The sequence below is a fragment of the Pantherophis guttatus genome, chromosome 1, assembly GCF_059756535.1.
Source record: "Pantherophis guttatus breed Tessera chromosome 1, ASM5975653v1, whole genome shotgun sequence".
Taxonomy (NCBI): Eukaryota; Metazoa; Chordata; class Lepidosauria; order Squamata; family Colubridae; genus Pantherophis; species Pantherophis guttatus.
The window spans coordinates 112,790,163-112,804,383 of NC_142063.1; the positions used below are offsets into that span (position 1 = coordinate 112,790,163).

At 38.1% G+C, this 14,221-nt stretch overlaps 1 protein-coding gene across 5 annotated transcripts in view; it reads right to left on the reverse strand.

The window, feature by feature from the left end:
* Positions 1–660: 660 nt before the first annotated feature.
* Positions 661–14,221, reverse strand: part of SAXO4 (stabilizer of axonemal microtubules 4) — a 28,818-nt gene continuing 15,257 nt past the window's right edge. For 3 of the 5 annotated variants that reach the window (XM_087883423.1, XM_087883426.1, XM_034420197.3), the window contains 9 exons: positions 14,015–14,078; positions 11,244–11,338; positions 8,622–8,681; positions 8,400–8,486; positions 7,848–7,958; positions 7,632–7,726; positions 6,876–7,040; positions 6,640–6,727; positions 661–878 (listed from right to left, as the gene is read on the reverse strand). In XM_087883423.1, the coding sequence (XP_087739549.1) occupies positions 6,640–6,727; positions 6,876–7,040; positions 7,632–7,726; positions 7,848–7,958; positions 8,400–8,486; positions 8,622–8,681; positions 11,244–11,338; positions 14,015–14,078 (765 nt within the window). In that variant the 3' untranslated portion in view covers positions 661–878. Of the gene's footprint in view, positions 879–5,923; positions 6,076–6,639; positions 6,728–6,875; positions 7,041–7,631; positions 7,727–7,847; positions 7,959–8,399; positions 8,487–8,621; positions 8,682–11,243; positions 11,339–14,014; positions 14,079–14,221 lie in introns of those variants that run through there. The other 2 variants (XM_034420198.3, XM_034420196.3) reach the window with 1 other exon arrangement.

Here is a 14,221-nt window from a genome sequence, read left to right on the forward strand (position 1 = left end):
CCCATGATCATGTGATCAAAATTCAGATGCTTGGCAACCGGTTCATACTTATTTATTTTATTTATTTATTGGTTCGATTTATATGCCGCCCTTTTCCGGAGACTCAGGGCGGCTTACAATGCGTTAAGCAATAGCCTTCATACTTTTGTATATACCTGCTTAGTAGGGCTTTTGGGGGGCCCCCAAGCGGTGTTCTTTTTTATACAAAGTCAGCTTATTGCCCCCACAAACCGGGTCCTCATTTTACCTACCTCGAAAGGATGGAAGGCTGAGCCAACCTTGAGCCTGGTGAGATTTGAACTTGCAGTAATTGCAGGCAGCTGGTGTTACTTAACAGCGCTTTAGTCTGCTGCGCCACCAAGGCGCAGCAGATGTGTCCCAAGGTCATGTGATCACCTTTTGCAACCTTTTGACAAGCAAAATCAATGGGGAAGCCAGATTCACTTAACAACCATGTTACTAACTTATCCACTGCAGTGATTCACTAAACAATTGTGGCAAGAAAGGTCGTAAAACGGGGCAAAACTCAATAAATGTTTCACAACAGCAGCAATTTTGGCCTCAATTGTGGTCGTAAAACAAAAATTACCTGTATCTAAAGATTCAAAAGATTTCTTTGCTGCTACTTGACAGTAGTCTGCGGAAAAAAGCCAAGAAATATTTTGTCAACTGGAAACATCATTTTAATAATGAATATCGTATACAGTTAAGGAAATTGGAGAAGTCATATCCTCAAATTGTTCAAAACGATTTGGTAAGAAAGCTTTCTGTCCACATTTCAAACAGATCAATTAGCTGCAAAGTTGAAACCTGCTTCGTTTTGTAGTGACAGTACAGTAACTGGAATCTCTGCAGAACGGATCTATCCTTCCAGGTATCTGCAAGAGGAAGTTCAAAAATCAAGATGGGGCCACAACTATGCAATCAACGTACTACCCCTTATGTCACAACACATTAAAAAGGCAATGTAACCATAAAACCATGTAACCAATTACATGGTTCTGGCCACCATCTTGACTTTTTTGACTCTGCCTGTGGACACTCCTGCATCCTTCCCTCTAAAAATACATCAAGGAGGTTGTACACACCCATCAAGAGCACATTCAGATTTTCACATGGACTGGCTTGACAAAGTACTCTGCTTAACCAATCTGACAAAGCATTTCTACCTGCTTCAACAATCTGGAAAAAGGCAATATTTACAGCCTACTGTGCATGACATTGTTCTTCCTCTGATTTTAGCGTGAGCCATCTGGTGTAACATAAACACTGGCCTCTAGTCTTTCTGCCTTAATACAGGAAAACACTACTTTATCACAGATACCAACACATAAATTACTTCTGTAGCTGTGAAGCTACTGCTGCTACAACATTTAGAGAGGTCGCTAAAAGTCTACAGTATCTGCTATACTAACATAAAGATATGGAACTACCATAACCCAGCAAATCAAATTAATAATGAAGCCTCATTATAATGTCTTCTTGCCTAGGGTTGTACATAATGAATCAGTAACCCCAAATAGATGTTTCTTTGGGTAAATGTTATCTTTTATTTAAGCAAGTAAAATGTTATCTTTTATGTAAGCAAATATCTTTACATCTGCCTAACATGCCATAGTAGCAGATCATAACCATAACCATAAATGAATGCCAACATTGATGGCACATGCACATTCAGCAACTGAAAAAAATACTGAAGATCTTTAATTAGTTCCCACAGAAATGAGCAATTAATTCATTTCTGAATTAACTTTAGTATCAGAATAGATTGTACTCTGAGAAGACTATATCCAGAGAGATATTTATGTCAATCAATTCACCCATCCCCAGGAGCTTTCCGCCTATCCCCACCTAGTTATTTTGGTACCAATCCCCACTGGTATTCTAGTTATTTTGGTACACACACACACACACACACACACACATACACACACACACATCATTGTAACATCATTGTGACACCCGCTCTGCGTTTATTTCACTCCAGATGGTTGGGAAAAGGTGATGTGGATTCTTTTTCCCAATTATACTGTATGCCTGCATCTCTCTGTTGAGTCAATTGCCAGTTAGTAATATAGAGCTGATCCACATGTCTATGTTCCTTTTTAGGCTCCAACATTGCCATCAGCAATATAATCACACATCAAATATCCATTCTGTAGATAACCATAGCATCATCATATTACTCTTATACAAGCTTTTACCAAAATGGAAAACATGCCAGCCTGTCTACTCACTGCATGGTGGACAAAAACACAATTTGAGACAATAACCCCCTACTCATTTAGTGACAGCATGGACTGCTTATCTTCAGAAAATACAGCTAATCCATCTGGGAAAATACAAACACAGATATTCAGTGGGAGGGAAAAAGCAGAGAGAGTATGTCTCAGACAGAACAGCATAGCCAAGAGTACATTTTTGCAAGGTGTATGAAAAGATGGTAAAGTCAACATGATGAAGGTGTGGCCATGAGCTAGCTGACACATGATAAGTGAGTAGCAATGTTCCCCTTTTCTTGCAATAATGATACAGCAGGTGGAATTTATCGTACAGTTTCATTAAGAAAGGTGCCCCCATCTGTGGGGGCACCTGTTATCGGGAATGAGCTCCCCCCGGAGATACGGAGGATCCCAGATTTACGCACCTTCCGCCACGCCCTCAAGACCTTTTTATTCCAACAGGCTGGTCTGGCCTAACTTTCCCTTTTAAACAGTATATGAGTAATTTTAAATCTGTTTTTAAATATGGGGATGTTTTAATTCGTCTCGGGCCAAATTGTTTAATATGTTTTTATACTGTTTTAAATTTTATAATCTGTGTGTTTTATCTTTTTGGCTGTTCACCGCCCTGAGTCCTTTGGGAGTAGGGCGGTATATAAATCTAATAAAATTAAAAATTAAAATTAAAAATTAAATTAGATAATAAGCAATATACACTTATCGCAAAGCCTTAAAATTATTAAAGAAACATTCAAAACAAAACAAAAAGTCATAAGAATGGTTCCTGAAGCTTTAAAAAAGGGAAATATTAAAAACCATATTTTGAGACTACAAAATCAGCTGAGGCATAACTTTAATGGAGACTGGGTTGTTTTAAATAGAAATTCACAGTGCTTTCTTTCCTAATTTCAGAAGCCCTCATACAAACCAAACCTAACCCAGCTCTTGCATATACCGAGATGCAAAAATGATAACTTCTAAAACAAGAGCATGGGATTGGCTAGGCAAAGGGTACAACCATTGTAAGCCATTTCTCCTTTCTCCAGTTGGATTAATGTGTTATCTTAATCCAAAGTCCAGTGTAAAATTGATTAAATGCCAGATGACCCCACACTGAACATATAGCTGGTCTATGTTTTCCAGTAAGGCAGCAGCAATACTACCAGCTCGTGAAACATACACCAGAGTGAAAACTCATCCACTGGGAGAAATGTGAGAAATGGAAATATAAAAAGAGAGTACAATATGGCAGCTATTATTACTGGATAGAAAACTGAGAACAAAAGAAGAATTGGTGTGCATTACACCTAACTGGTAAAGTAAGCCACAGTGTCTATTCCATGCTGAAAAGGAATTCAGCACACAAGATAGTGGGGCTAGCATTTCTGTGTCTTTAGTTTTCAAGTCTGCAAGGAGTAAATTTTTCCTAAGAATCACACAAAAAACCAGAAGGAATTCTAATTTCAGATTTGCTTTCTGCAACTTCTGAATGTTTACTACATCAAATCTGAAATCAACAAAGTCTTCTTAACTCTACAGGCAGGTTTGTCAGTTTGTGTATCACAAAGAGGAGTAGAGAAGAATTATGTTTCATCATACCCTGCAGTGCAGGGAAACAAGAGATCCTTCTACCTCTGTATGCTGTACGTGCATATGATTGAGATCAGGGAGTTATATCCTTAGTACCTCAATGAATCTATATAGTACTAAAACTCTTGTGTTTATCTGTTTGTCTGTTTGTTCCCTCAAGTTAGCTAAAATAGTGCATTAAACTGCAACAATTCTTAAATCAAGGTATTTAAAATCTGCTAACTTAAAAAATATGTTTAAAAAAACCCAGGATTCATTTCACCTGTGGAATTGAAATTTCTACAATATTCAGACCCGTTCTATTTGCAAAATTGTGGATGTTGTAGCATCCCTGCAGTCAAGTGATTGTGATTTCTGATGCTTGCTGCCAGCTTCCCACAAGGAAACTCAGTGGGGAAGTTGGCAGGAAGTTGGAAGTAACTCCTGCTCTCACTGCTTTTTTGCCTACCCATGGTCATTCTGGTCATTTGTTTAGATTAGTAAATACTGATATATTAGTGAAGTTCATTTGCCACTACAATTATTTTTCTACTTATGAAAAATAATTGTATACTCTTTTTAGATAATCACAGGACCATCCAACATTGGGGTCAAAAAATATGTTTGGCTTAGCATTTAATGTTCATTCTGGTCACATCGGACTGCATTACCTTTCTCTCAACACTGGCCCAATGGGTCACAGATTAGGTAGGTTCAACTTGTAAAGGCACATTGCATTAGATCTAATATTCCGTCACTTTTCACTTTTAGCAGAATGGAACTACCATTTCACTACAGATGAGAAATGAAGGCCTCCAGGATAGAAGAAGGGTGATAAGAAAAGTCTCCCAAAAGAGAATCTGGCTATCTGCAGTTCTTTCTGGTTTTGTGACACTTACATATATGACCAGGTCACAAGCATCACCTACTCAATGGCTAGGCTTGTGACTCATGCTATACTAAAGACCAAAATTTATAAATAATAAAGTCTGAACCAAACAGAACATAGTGGGTAAGAATAATATAGGAAGTATGTCACAGATAGGTGGCACTTTTATCTTAGATATTGATCTTCCCTAACAGATTTTAGAAAAGATTGGACAAACATAGTGATGAGTTGTTTGGAAGTGGAAAAGAAAATTTTTCCCAAACCAGGACATCTAGGCATGTTGCAAGTGGCATATGCATACTAAGTGTTCTTCTTTGTGGTTGCATTCACATGCATTTTTCTAGTTCTTGAACTAGCAAAACATATGCTGGCATAATCTGTGCAGCCCCAACTGCCAAGCCCTAGTGTGCTTCCATCACAAGATCAAGTACTGCTCTTAAAGTTTAAAAAAAAAAAAGGATTGATAGATTTTCCCTGGCTTCATCTCCTCTCCTACCAAGCTTAACTTGCCATCGGGAAAAGCAATCATAATCACCTCTTAATATGCATTTAGACAAGTGTGGATGGAGAGTTTAGTTAGCTTTAAAGTTACTGGGTTGGTGGCTCACAGATATAGAAGTGCTCCATGCCTGTGCCCTGCCAATTGTTTGTTTTTTGAAAGGTGCTACTTTCCAGTACACAAAGCTTTCCTCTGCTGCATCGTTGACCTGTCAATTGGGCTTTTTGGGGGGGAGGAAACTGTAGATCTAGCATACTTTAAGGTACTTCTGCAGAAACTCGTCTGTCCTGGGTTCCAAATCAAAGTGTCAATGGAGGGCCATGCCCAGCAACCAGAGGGAAGGGGCCATGTTCACAGTAACCTGCAGTGGCTAAGTGAATTGGACAAATCCCAGCCCAGCTGTACCATCAACCACGTAACCGAGAAAGCATGAAAATATACAGCCACAACAAAAGTCCCAGAAGGTGGAAAGTATCACTTCAAAATTGGAAGAGCTAAATATAAATTTAAGCTGCTTCTACTGTGAATTAAGGATGAAATGAAAGCAGTGTCATGGGGACAGGCCCTTACATCTTTACTGTGTGGTTAGAGAGACATAAAAAGCTCTCAGCTAGTCAGATACTCACATCATGTCACAAAGTTTGTACAGCTATAGAGCTGCAGAAACTCTATAAAAACCATAACTATCCCAAAGGTTTTTTAAATCCCTGTTTCAAGGTGCTAATCTAGGACAGGAGACATAGCTTGAATATATGTCTTAATTTCTTTAAAACAGTAGTACATAAAATAAGACAGATTCGTTATGACAGTACAATTAGTGATGCTCCTTCCTTAGCGTGCAGAGTGGTTCCTTGAAGTCTAAAGACATCATTGTGCTTTTCACTTCTGAACAGAGGCTGGAAAGAGGCAAACATATTAAATTAGAGTAAGATTTTATGCTGAAAGGAAAAATAAGGATGGCATGAATGTGAAAATAGTCTCCACTGATGACTTGTGAGATTCCCACCCCTGCAACATTGATCTGTAGCAAGTTCCTAGAACATTTCTTGAAAAGGGAAAATGACTTGATTGTTCTGTGTCGTTTTGCTGTGTGTTGAGAGGGAGAAATATCAAATATATGCATTTTTTCTGAAACTGGAAAATCTTGAGTAGACATAGGAGGCGCTAAACTTAGCTTTAGTTTCTCAACAGTAGTTGAATTATTAAATTCATACAGTGTATCATTATAATCTTTTGTATCTTAACCTGATAATACCGTCATATCAGGGGTGGGTTGTACTTACCTTTACTACCAGTTCGCAATGGGGCTGCGTGTGCACGTCAGGGTCAGTGGGTGGAGCCTCCCGCCTGTTTTACTACCGGTTCTTGCGAACTGCTCCAAACCAGGGGCAACCCACCACTGCATCATATTTTGCCCTGCTTTTGGAGTACCTTAAAATGCAATGGACCAAGTTACTTACTTAATTGGGGACAGTTGTCTGATGAAGAGCAGCAAAGCGACGATCATGGGGAGAATCGCGATAGAATGGGTCAACAGTTGTAATTGTCCTATAATGGCAGAGGGCAAGCATTGGAAAAAAAATAAATTAAAGAGGGTAGAAGGCACCTGAGGGAAGGAGATGAAATGGCAACGGAGCACCAGAAATGACTTGATGGAGCAAAAGAAAAAGAAACAGCCCTGCCCCCATGATGTCACCTGCCAACATGGGGATGAACAGTCCTCAAGGTCTCTGTAGCATTAGGATCACTTCCTAAGTCAGTTCCGTGGTTGTTCGTAGCAAAGCCACCTGCTTGCTGAGGCTGTATACCCCCTCGGGTCCAGCCCTCCCTGTCCACTCCCTTTGAAATGGTTTCATAAAACCTGATAAAGAGAAAGATGATTAATGCCTGGCAGATTCAGCAACTGCTTCTTGTGTTCTAATAAATATAAATCAGAGATATGTCTTTACTCTGGCACTGCTTGCCTCTGGCACGGCAGACCTGCAATTTGAGAGTTTACACTAGAGTATGAATATTTATTTTTCTACAAATAGCAGGGCCACTATTTTTTTTCTGCCCTCTGCTCCCACTACCCATCCTCCAAAGTCCTTGCTTTGAATAACTTGATCCATATGGCTAAAAGAATCAAAACCACCTATACAGATAGAAAAAATATGCTTTGAGAGAAAACCATAGCTTAGGAATGTTACTATCTCCCCCCCTCCCCTTCTTAGCATTTTCCTGCAAGTTCAGGGGCTGCTTTTATTGGATCAACCAATTGAATTGAATTGAAGGCATTGAATGAGCAGAGGGAGAACAACTGGCCCAAAGTCACCCAGCTGGCTTTCATGCCTAAGTCAGAACTAGAACTCACAGTCTCCTGGTTTCTAGCCTGTGGCCTTAACCAGTAGACCAAACTGGCTCCCTGAATGTTACTATCCTAACATGGATGGTAAACTACTACCAAACTCACTTGGAATTATAGCTAGTCAAAAACCTGTTGGGCAGATTTGGGTCATACGCAGGTGTCACATAATTAAGGTTGTTGGTGCTGAATCCCGTTGGCTCCTATATGGAGAAAGGCATGAAAGCAGAACTAAGGATGCCTCAAGAAGAAGACAAGAAATATGTGATTATGAAAACAGTTGTAAGATCCCCAAATAACTCCCATATTATATATCTAACATACCTTGTTGCCCACATACTCTCGTCCTACAAGATTGGTTTGTGTTTGAGGCTGTCGTTGTTGGCCTTGGAACTGAGAATGGCTCAGTGGCCCAGATGCTTCTGCATTGGGTCCCTGTGAAAATGAGGACCATAACAAACAAAGGAATTTAAAGGAGTTGGTGAAGTATAGGAGAAATAAGCAACAACAAAAAATAGGAATCAAAATAGGAAAGGTAATGGAAGGTGAGCAGACAAATGGCTAAAAAAGTGTAAGGAAGTTTGGGAAGCCCATACACAACTGATAAGGAAGAAGTGGAGAAAAGAGAGGTATCTGTTTGCAGATGCTGTTAGGGAAAAACAACTAGAGAAAAATGTAGAAGAACAGACAAAAGGGGGAAATGAAAGCAGGCAAGGAAACATAGCAGATAGAAGAGCTACAAACATAAGGATAATTCAGAAATAGCTGTGAAGAATTTTGGACACATTTCTCCTGTGTACGAAAGCAGAAGTTCAAAGCAGAGAAAAATGAAATGGGGGGAAAAAACTGTTCTGTCAACACAGAGCTGTCACTTACTGAAGAACCAAGGCGAAGATCCTTCTGCCGACTAAATCCAGAGCCCCGCTCAGAGCCTTTGGAAAGGACTGGTAGAAACTCATCCCCCTTTCAGGAAGAAAAAATGAATAAAGATGTGTGGATAGCTGTAGTATACATATACAGGGATAGATATTGAAGAATAAAAATGGAAATAATATTTGTTCATCCAGCCCCATCCATGCCAGCAGGTGCACTTCTTACATGTGGAACAGAAGATGGTAGATAATCTGCCTTCATAATGCTGATTCCAGGATTGCTGTCCTACAAAGCAAAACAAATGAAAACTACTACTTAGACCTAGAGAGAGAAAAAGCAGATTGGATATAACACTTATTTTATTATAGCTTTTACTATGCTGGGGGAAAAAACCCAAGGAGCCAGGTTAGTAGGAGACTCTACTAATACTATCTAATTATCTGAACTAATACTGGTGGTATCTGGATCAGCTGTGGCAAGGCATAAGAAGTAGTAGTTATTATTACTACGGTAGCATTATTATGATGGCAGGGCGTAAGTAGTAATTATAACAACTGCATTTAGGGTATTTCAGTTTCCAGCCAGAAACCCTTTTCCATAGTACTCCATTCCATTAGGTTGTTTCCCCCAGCCAGGATTTCAAGCCAAATAAGCATTGCTCAAATACCATTGATCTTAACTGGGACCTTTCCTCCTTTTTTTTTTTCATAAATGGTTTTTGTGTGTCTTAAAATCTGGAGGTTCCCCCAAGCTTGCACTCTTTTAACCACATATGGATAAAGAAAATGAGTTTGCTATTTGTATGGAGAACCCTACACAAAATAATATTCTGGAACCTTCAGTCTGGGAATTTGTGTCCTGATTTGTTGCGATTTGTACCCTTGAAAAATGTGCTAGCAAAAATAGCTCCTGAAAGATATAACAAGCTAGAAAGTATAAAATTATTAGAATGCTACCTGTCCCTCCTCTAGCTTTGGCTCCTGTATGGTACCTCAGCATACCTTGGACCTATTACTGGCAGGTGGGAATATTTCTAAAATAATCCAAGGCTACATCCATCCAATTTTCATAGAAGAAATATAGGAAAGATATATATTTGGGGAAAACCAAGATAATCCTGGGAGCTGCGGTTATTTTTTGCTTAATGAAAATATTTGAAATTTATTTGTAATAAAAAGTCTATTGGAGTAGGAGCTAGCAGACAACATTGGAGGGCTGTAGGCAGATTGGTATAACAAAGCAAGAGCATTTATAAAAATTTATCAGAAAAGAAAAACATAATCCTAGAGGGATTCTGGAATTTTTCTAACAATAAGGAACAAAGATTGTGATAATGGGTTAAGAAAGATGGACGTTATTTACTTTTTCAGAATTCTAATGCACTTTGTTTTAAGGAGAGGTGGCCTCATTGCCTTAACATCAAATATGCTCTCTCCTAATCTTTTAATAATATTTTTTTTAATTGTGGGTTGTTTTTAATATTGTTTATTTTACTGCTTATTTGTTGTTTGCTGCCCAGAGTCAATTTTGTTTGTTTATTGTTTATTGTTGCTGCCTGAAGTCAGGTTTGTGAAATGGGCAGCTATGATAGGATGTGTGTATATATAGCTATGATATATAGCTATGATAGGATGTGTTTCAGAAAAAAGTCACCCGCACCACACCTTTTGGCTTTTAAAGAGAAAGTTCTAAGGGAAGCCAATCAGGAACACAGCAAATTTGTCACAGTTCTAAAACTAAGAATATCTGCTTGCTTGTCTTCTTTTGTCATTGTGCTGGTTTATGTATTATCTTGTAGGTCAAAGCGAACATGTGAATAATTGTTACAACCTCTCAGATTTATGCTTGTGGGCAATAGAATACCATGTCATGGTATACTACTACTCAATAGTCTTTGCCCCAGGGTTTAAATGAAGATATTTGGTACTTACCCTTGATTTAAACATGTCTCTCTTTAAGAAGGTTTCCCTTGGAGCTCACAATCCCTTTTGTACTACAAATCAAAGAACTGCTCTCAACCTCAGTTGGTTTTGCAAAACACTCTGATTAATTCCATAAGGTAAAATAATTCTGTGCCTTACTTTTTCTTTAATGGAGAATTGTCTTCTTTTTCATTTACTTTCATTCCCAATAGAGATAAAACAGTTGCTACATGTTTCTAAAATGGTGATTTGCTTTGTAACTAATTATTCTTATGCTCGTGAAGGCAATATTCTTGAAATTGATATCTGAGTTCCATAAACAGATATTTTAGACTAATTTAAAAGCTTTTTTCTTTAACTTGAATGTATTCTCTTTTAGATATTTGCTGAACTACTTGAAATGTACCCAAATTATCCATTTAAAAAATATTGTTATATTATATATGTTTTATCCAAGTTATTTTAATATCCTTTTTGTACTCTTTTTGTTTTCACCATTATTCATCTGTTGGGATTGATAAAACCTCTTTTGTTAGAATGTGAGATTCCTCCTTTCTCTTTTGTTTCACAAATTATCCTGCTCCTATAGTAAATAGGAGTCCTTGCTGGAGATGGTTAAAAAGTTAAGATGGTGGCTATAACCATGACAGGCCTTAATGCATTTTTATGTGCATTGTGATCTAAAAGGGTGGACTTTGATCACATGGTTGTGGCCACCATCTTCATTTTTTTTTTTGAGCCCTCCCTGCAGGCACCAGTGACAGAAAGGGAGCCCGTGTATAAAGGGAGAGCAATTGTTGAAACTCAAGAAAAACTGGAGAAGAAGGGCACCATTTTGCCAAGTCTCCTTTGCAGCATCTTTAACATGATGCTTCATCTGCTCCTTGGGAAGAACAGCAGAAGAAACCAAAGCTACTGGGAGGACCTGTGATGCTAGTTTCTCCACAATGGGGTTAGCAAGGCAGCCTTCAGTAAATCCTGACTCTTCTTTGGCTCCAATTGTTTTCTTTTGGAGGAAATCTGTGAGGAGAGAAAAATAAAGATGGCCATTGAAGGGGGGAAAAGGAGCATATGCAGTAGATGACTTCAAAAACATCTTGGGAAGCTGGACTGATCTGTTCAGTTCTCACAAATTAACACCAGTGAGTCATGCAAAACCTTGTGAGAACCCTAGCTTTGAATATTAAGTTTAAAAGGGCTTAAATTGCTTATATAGTACTATCCTTTTCTGGATGCTTTTTCTTTTCAACTGCTATTCGGAGCTTTACTTTTTCTCTGATCCTGGAGGTGATGCCTAGCCAATTGTGATTAAAATTGCTTCATTTTCTATATAAACATATTATAATGGAAGGCTTAGCCATTATAATTTGCTATTTCCTCAAGCTCCTTTCGTCTTACCCAACAGTGAAATCAAGGAAGGGAAGAGGGAGATGCTACACCATATAACAGATATTACATGCAAGCTACATAAAACAGGATGCTTTTTTAAAAAGTGCAAAATTCCATAGCAGAAATCTGGAGTACACAGCAATGTTCCTCAAAATAGATGCATGGATTTTGCATTGCTGCTACCTGTAATGTGAAGTTATTTTTTAGACAGGACGGGGACTTGAGCATTTGTATGTAACTTTCATCCTGTGAGAAATTGTCCCAGGAAACCAAGAATTTTCCAAGTACCTCACGGTTCTTGAGATGTTTAAAAAGTGTTGCACAGCTCAATTTCTCTGATCCCCAATTTTAAATTATGTAAGCAACTCCATTATTTTTTTAAAAAAATTTATGGCTTAAATGCTAATTGAATGCTAATTAAATGCTAATTAAAATGCTATAGGACAAGAAATAAAAACAACAAAAGACAACCCTCTCCAAACAAAACTGAAAGAAAATAATTATTGAAATGTATATTTAGTAATCTCAATGGTTCCTTTCTAATGGTTGTGAAATTATTGTATTGGTTATGGAAAACAATAGTATTGGCTGGTAGATTCTTACTTGGCTCTCAGTGATTAGTTATGTGATATCAAGTTGGTGTTGACTCTTAGTGACCTCATAGATAGACCTTTTCCAGGATAATCTGCCCACACCTAACCCTTCAAGTCTTCCAATAGTATACCACTTCTATTGTACATATTTCACTCACTGACCTTGCTACTGATTGTCTTCTTCTTCCTTCCATTTTTACCAGCATTATGGGTTCTTCAAGGAAATTGGATCTTTGGGCCAAAGATAACATAATGGACCAAAATATTATAATTTGAACTTAGTAATTTGTGCTTCAAGTAAGAACTCCGCATTGATTTATTCTATGAATGATGTGTTTTTGTGGCGCTCCATAGGATTCTGAAAAGTCTTCCCCAAAGTTCAAAAGCCTCAATACTTTTTCTGTACTGTTTCGTCAAACTCCAACATTTGTTTCCAAACAGTATCATGGGGAAATCATTGCCTGCTTGGTTATGACCTTTGTAGATGCAGAATATCATGGCAAGTGAATTCCTTCTGAATTTGGAGAATTTTTGGAAGACTTTCCTTATATTTCTAAATCTGTTTCCATCTCTGATGTCTTCACAGATGTTGTTGTAATACTGTTTGCGTTTTCTAACAGCTATGTTAGAAAGTCTGTGTTGAGATTCTTTCCAATATCTTTGCTCTCTTCTCTTGTTACAAGAGAAATATTTCTGCTGTATTATCTTCTGATTGAAAGCATCTACTTCCAGTACATTTCAAGTGCCTGATGCCTAAGATTCATTTCATATTTCATTGTGTTAAGCTTTCTTGTGTTCATGCTACTTACATTCCATGTTGCGACCATAATTTGGTCTTTACAGCTTTGGATTTTCTTTTTCTGCATGGCTGTATCATCAAATAGACATCTCAAAGGCTTCAACTGAAGTACATCACACCTGAATGCCATCTGACTTGAGGGACCCAAGATCCAGCACTCTTTTATCAATTGCTTTCATCATTTCTATCCATAGAATTATCTTGGCAAAATGTAAGCATGCTAAAATGGAGGAGTACCTCACCATTGCTGTTGTCACTAAAGTAACCATTGCTTCCAACATCTTATATCATTGGTGCCTGATATAATCCCTGGCTTGTTTTAGTTGATCAGCTGGGATGATCTTTACACCTTGGATGACCCTGCTAAAAGTACACACACTCTTCTTCTATACTTCTGGTGTTCCTCATTCTATCCTCTCAGTACTTCCCTGCCTTACCATTTTAAGGCAGCAAATCAGGATCTGGGAGGGGGGAGAGATGGGGCTGTTCCAAAGTAAGCTGATGCAGAGTAAGCCTGTGAAAGCAATCCTGGAGGGCCAAAGACCCAGCTAAAGTAAAATGGTTTAGCTACTGCAACCCAAGAATTAAATGTGACATATAGTGTTTCGTGGATCTACAGTATTTCAAAGAGTGACTTCATTAAATCAAATTATCCCATGGAAGCTTCACAAGTTCTGATCCAAACTATAATTTTACATTTTAAAATATTGATTTAGGAATTTAATATTCAGAGAATGGCTTATGAGTTTCAAAGGGAGAGGTATACTGATATAAAAACCACCGTGGGTTAGGGTAGTTTCAGATGTTGTGATAATCCAAGTCCCCCCCCCCAAAAAAAACAAATTATGCTTTAATGCATAATAGTAGCATAAATCTAGCAACTATTATGTTGTATTACATGCATAGAAATTATACCTGGTTGCCCTGGAATGTTGAAGTGGTACTTAGAGCCATACTCCGTGGACATGAACTGAGGTCCCTACAAATACAACAGAGAAGAAGACCATGTTCTCAGGAATTAACCCACCCTTATCTTCTCAATATATTTTCAGTCTCGCTAAGCTATATCCCATCCACTTTTCTCTCTGTGAGTAAACCAGTTATTCTTGCTATACTTCACTA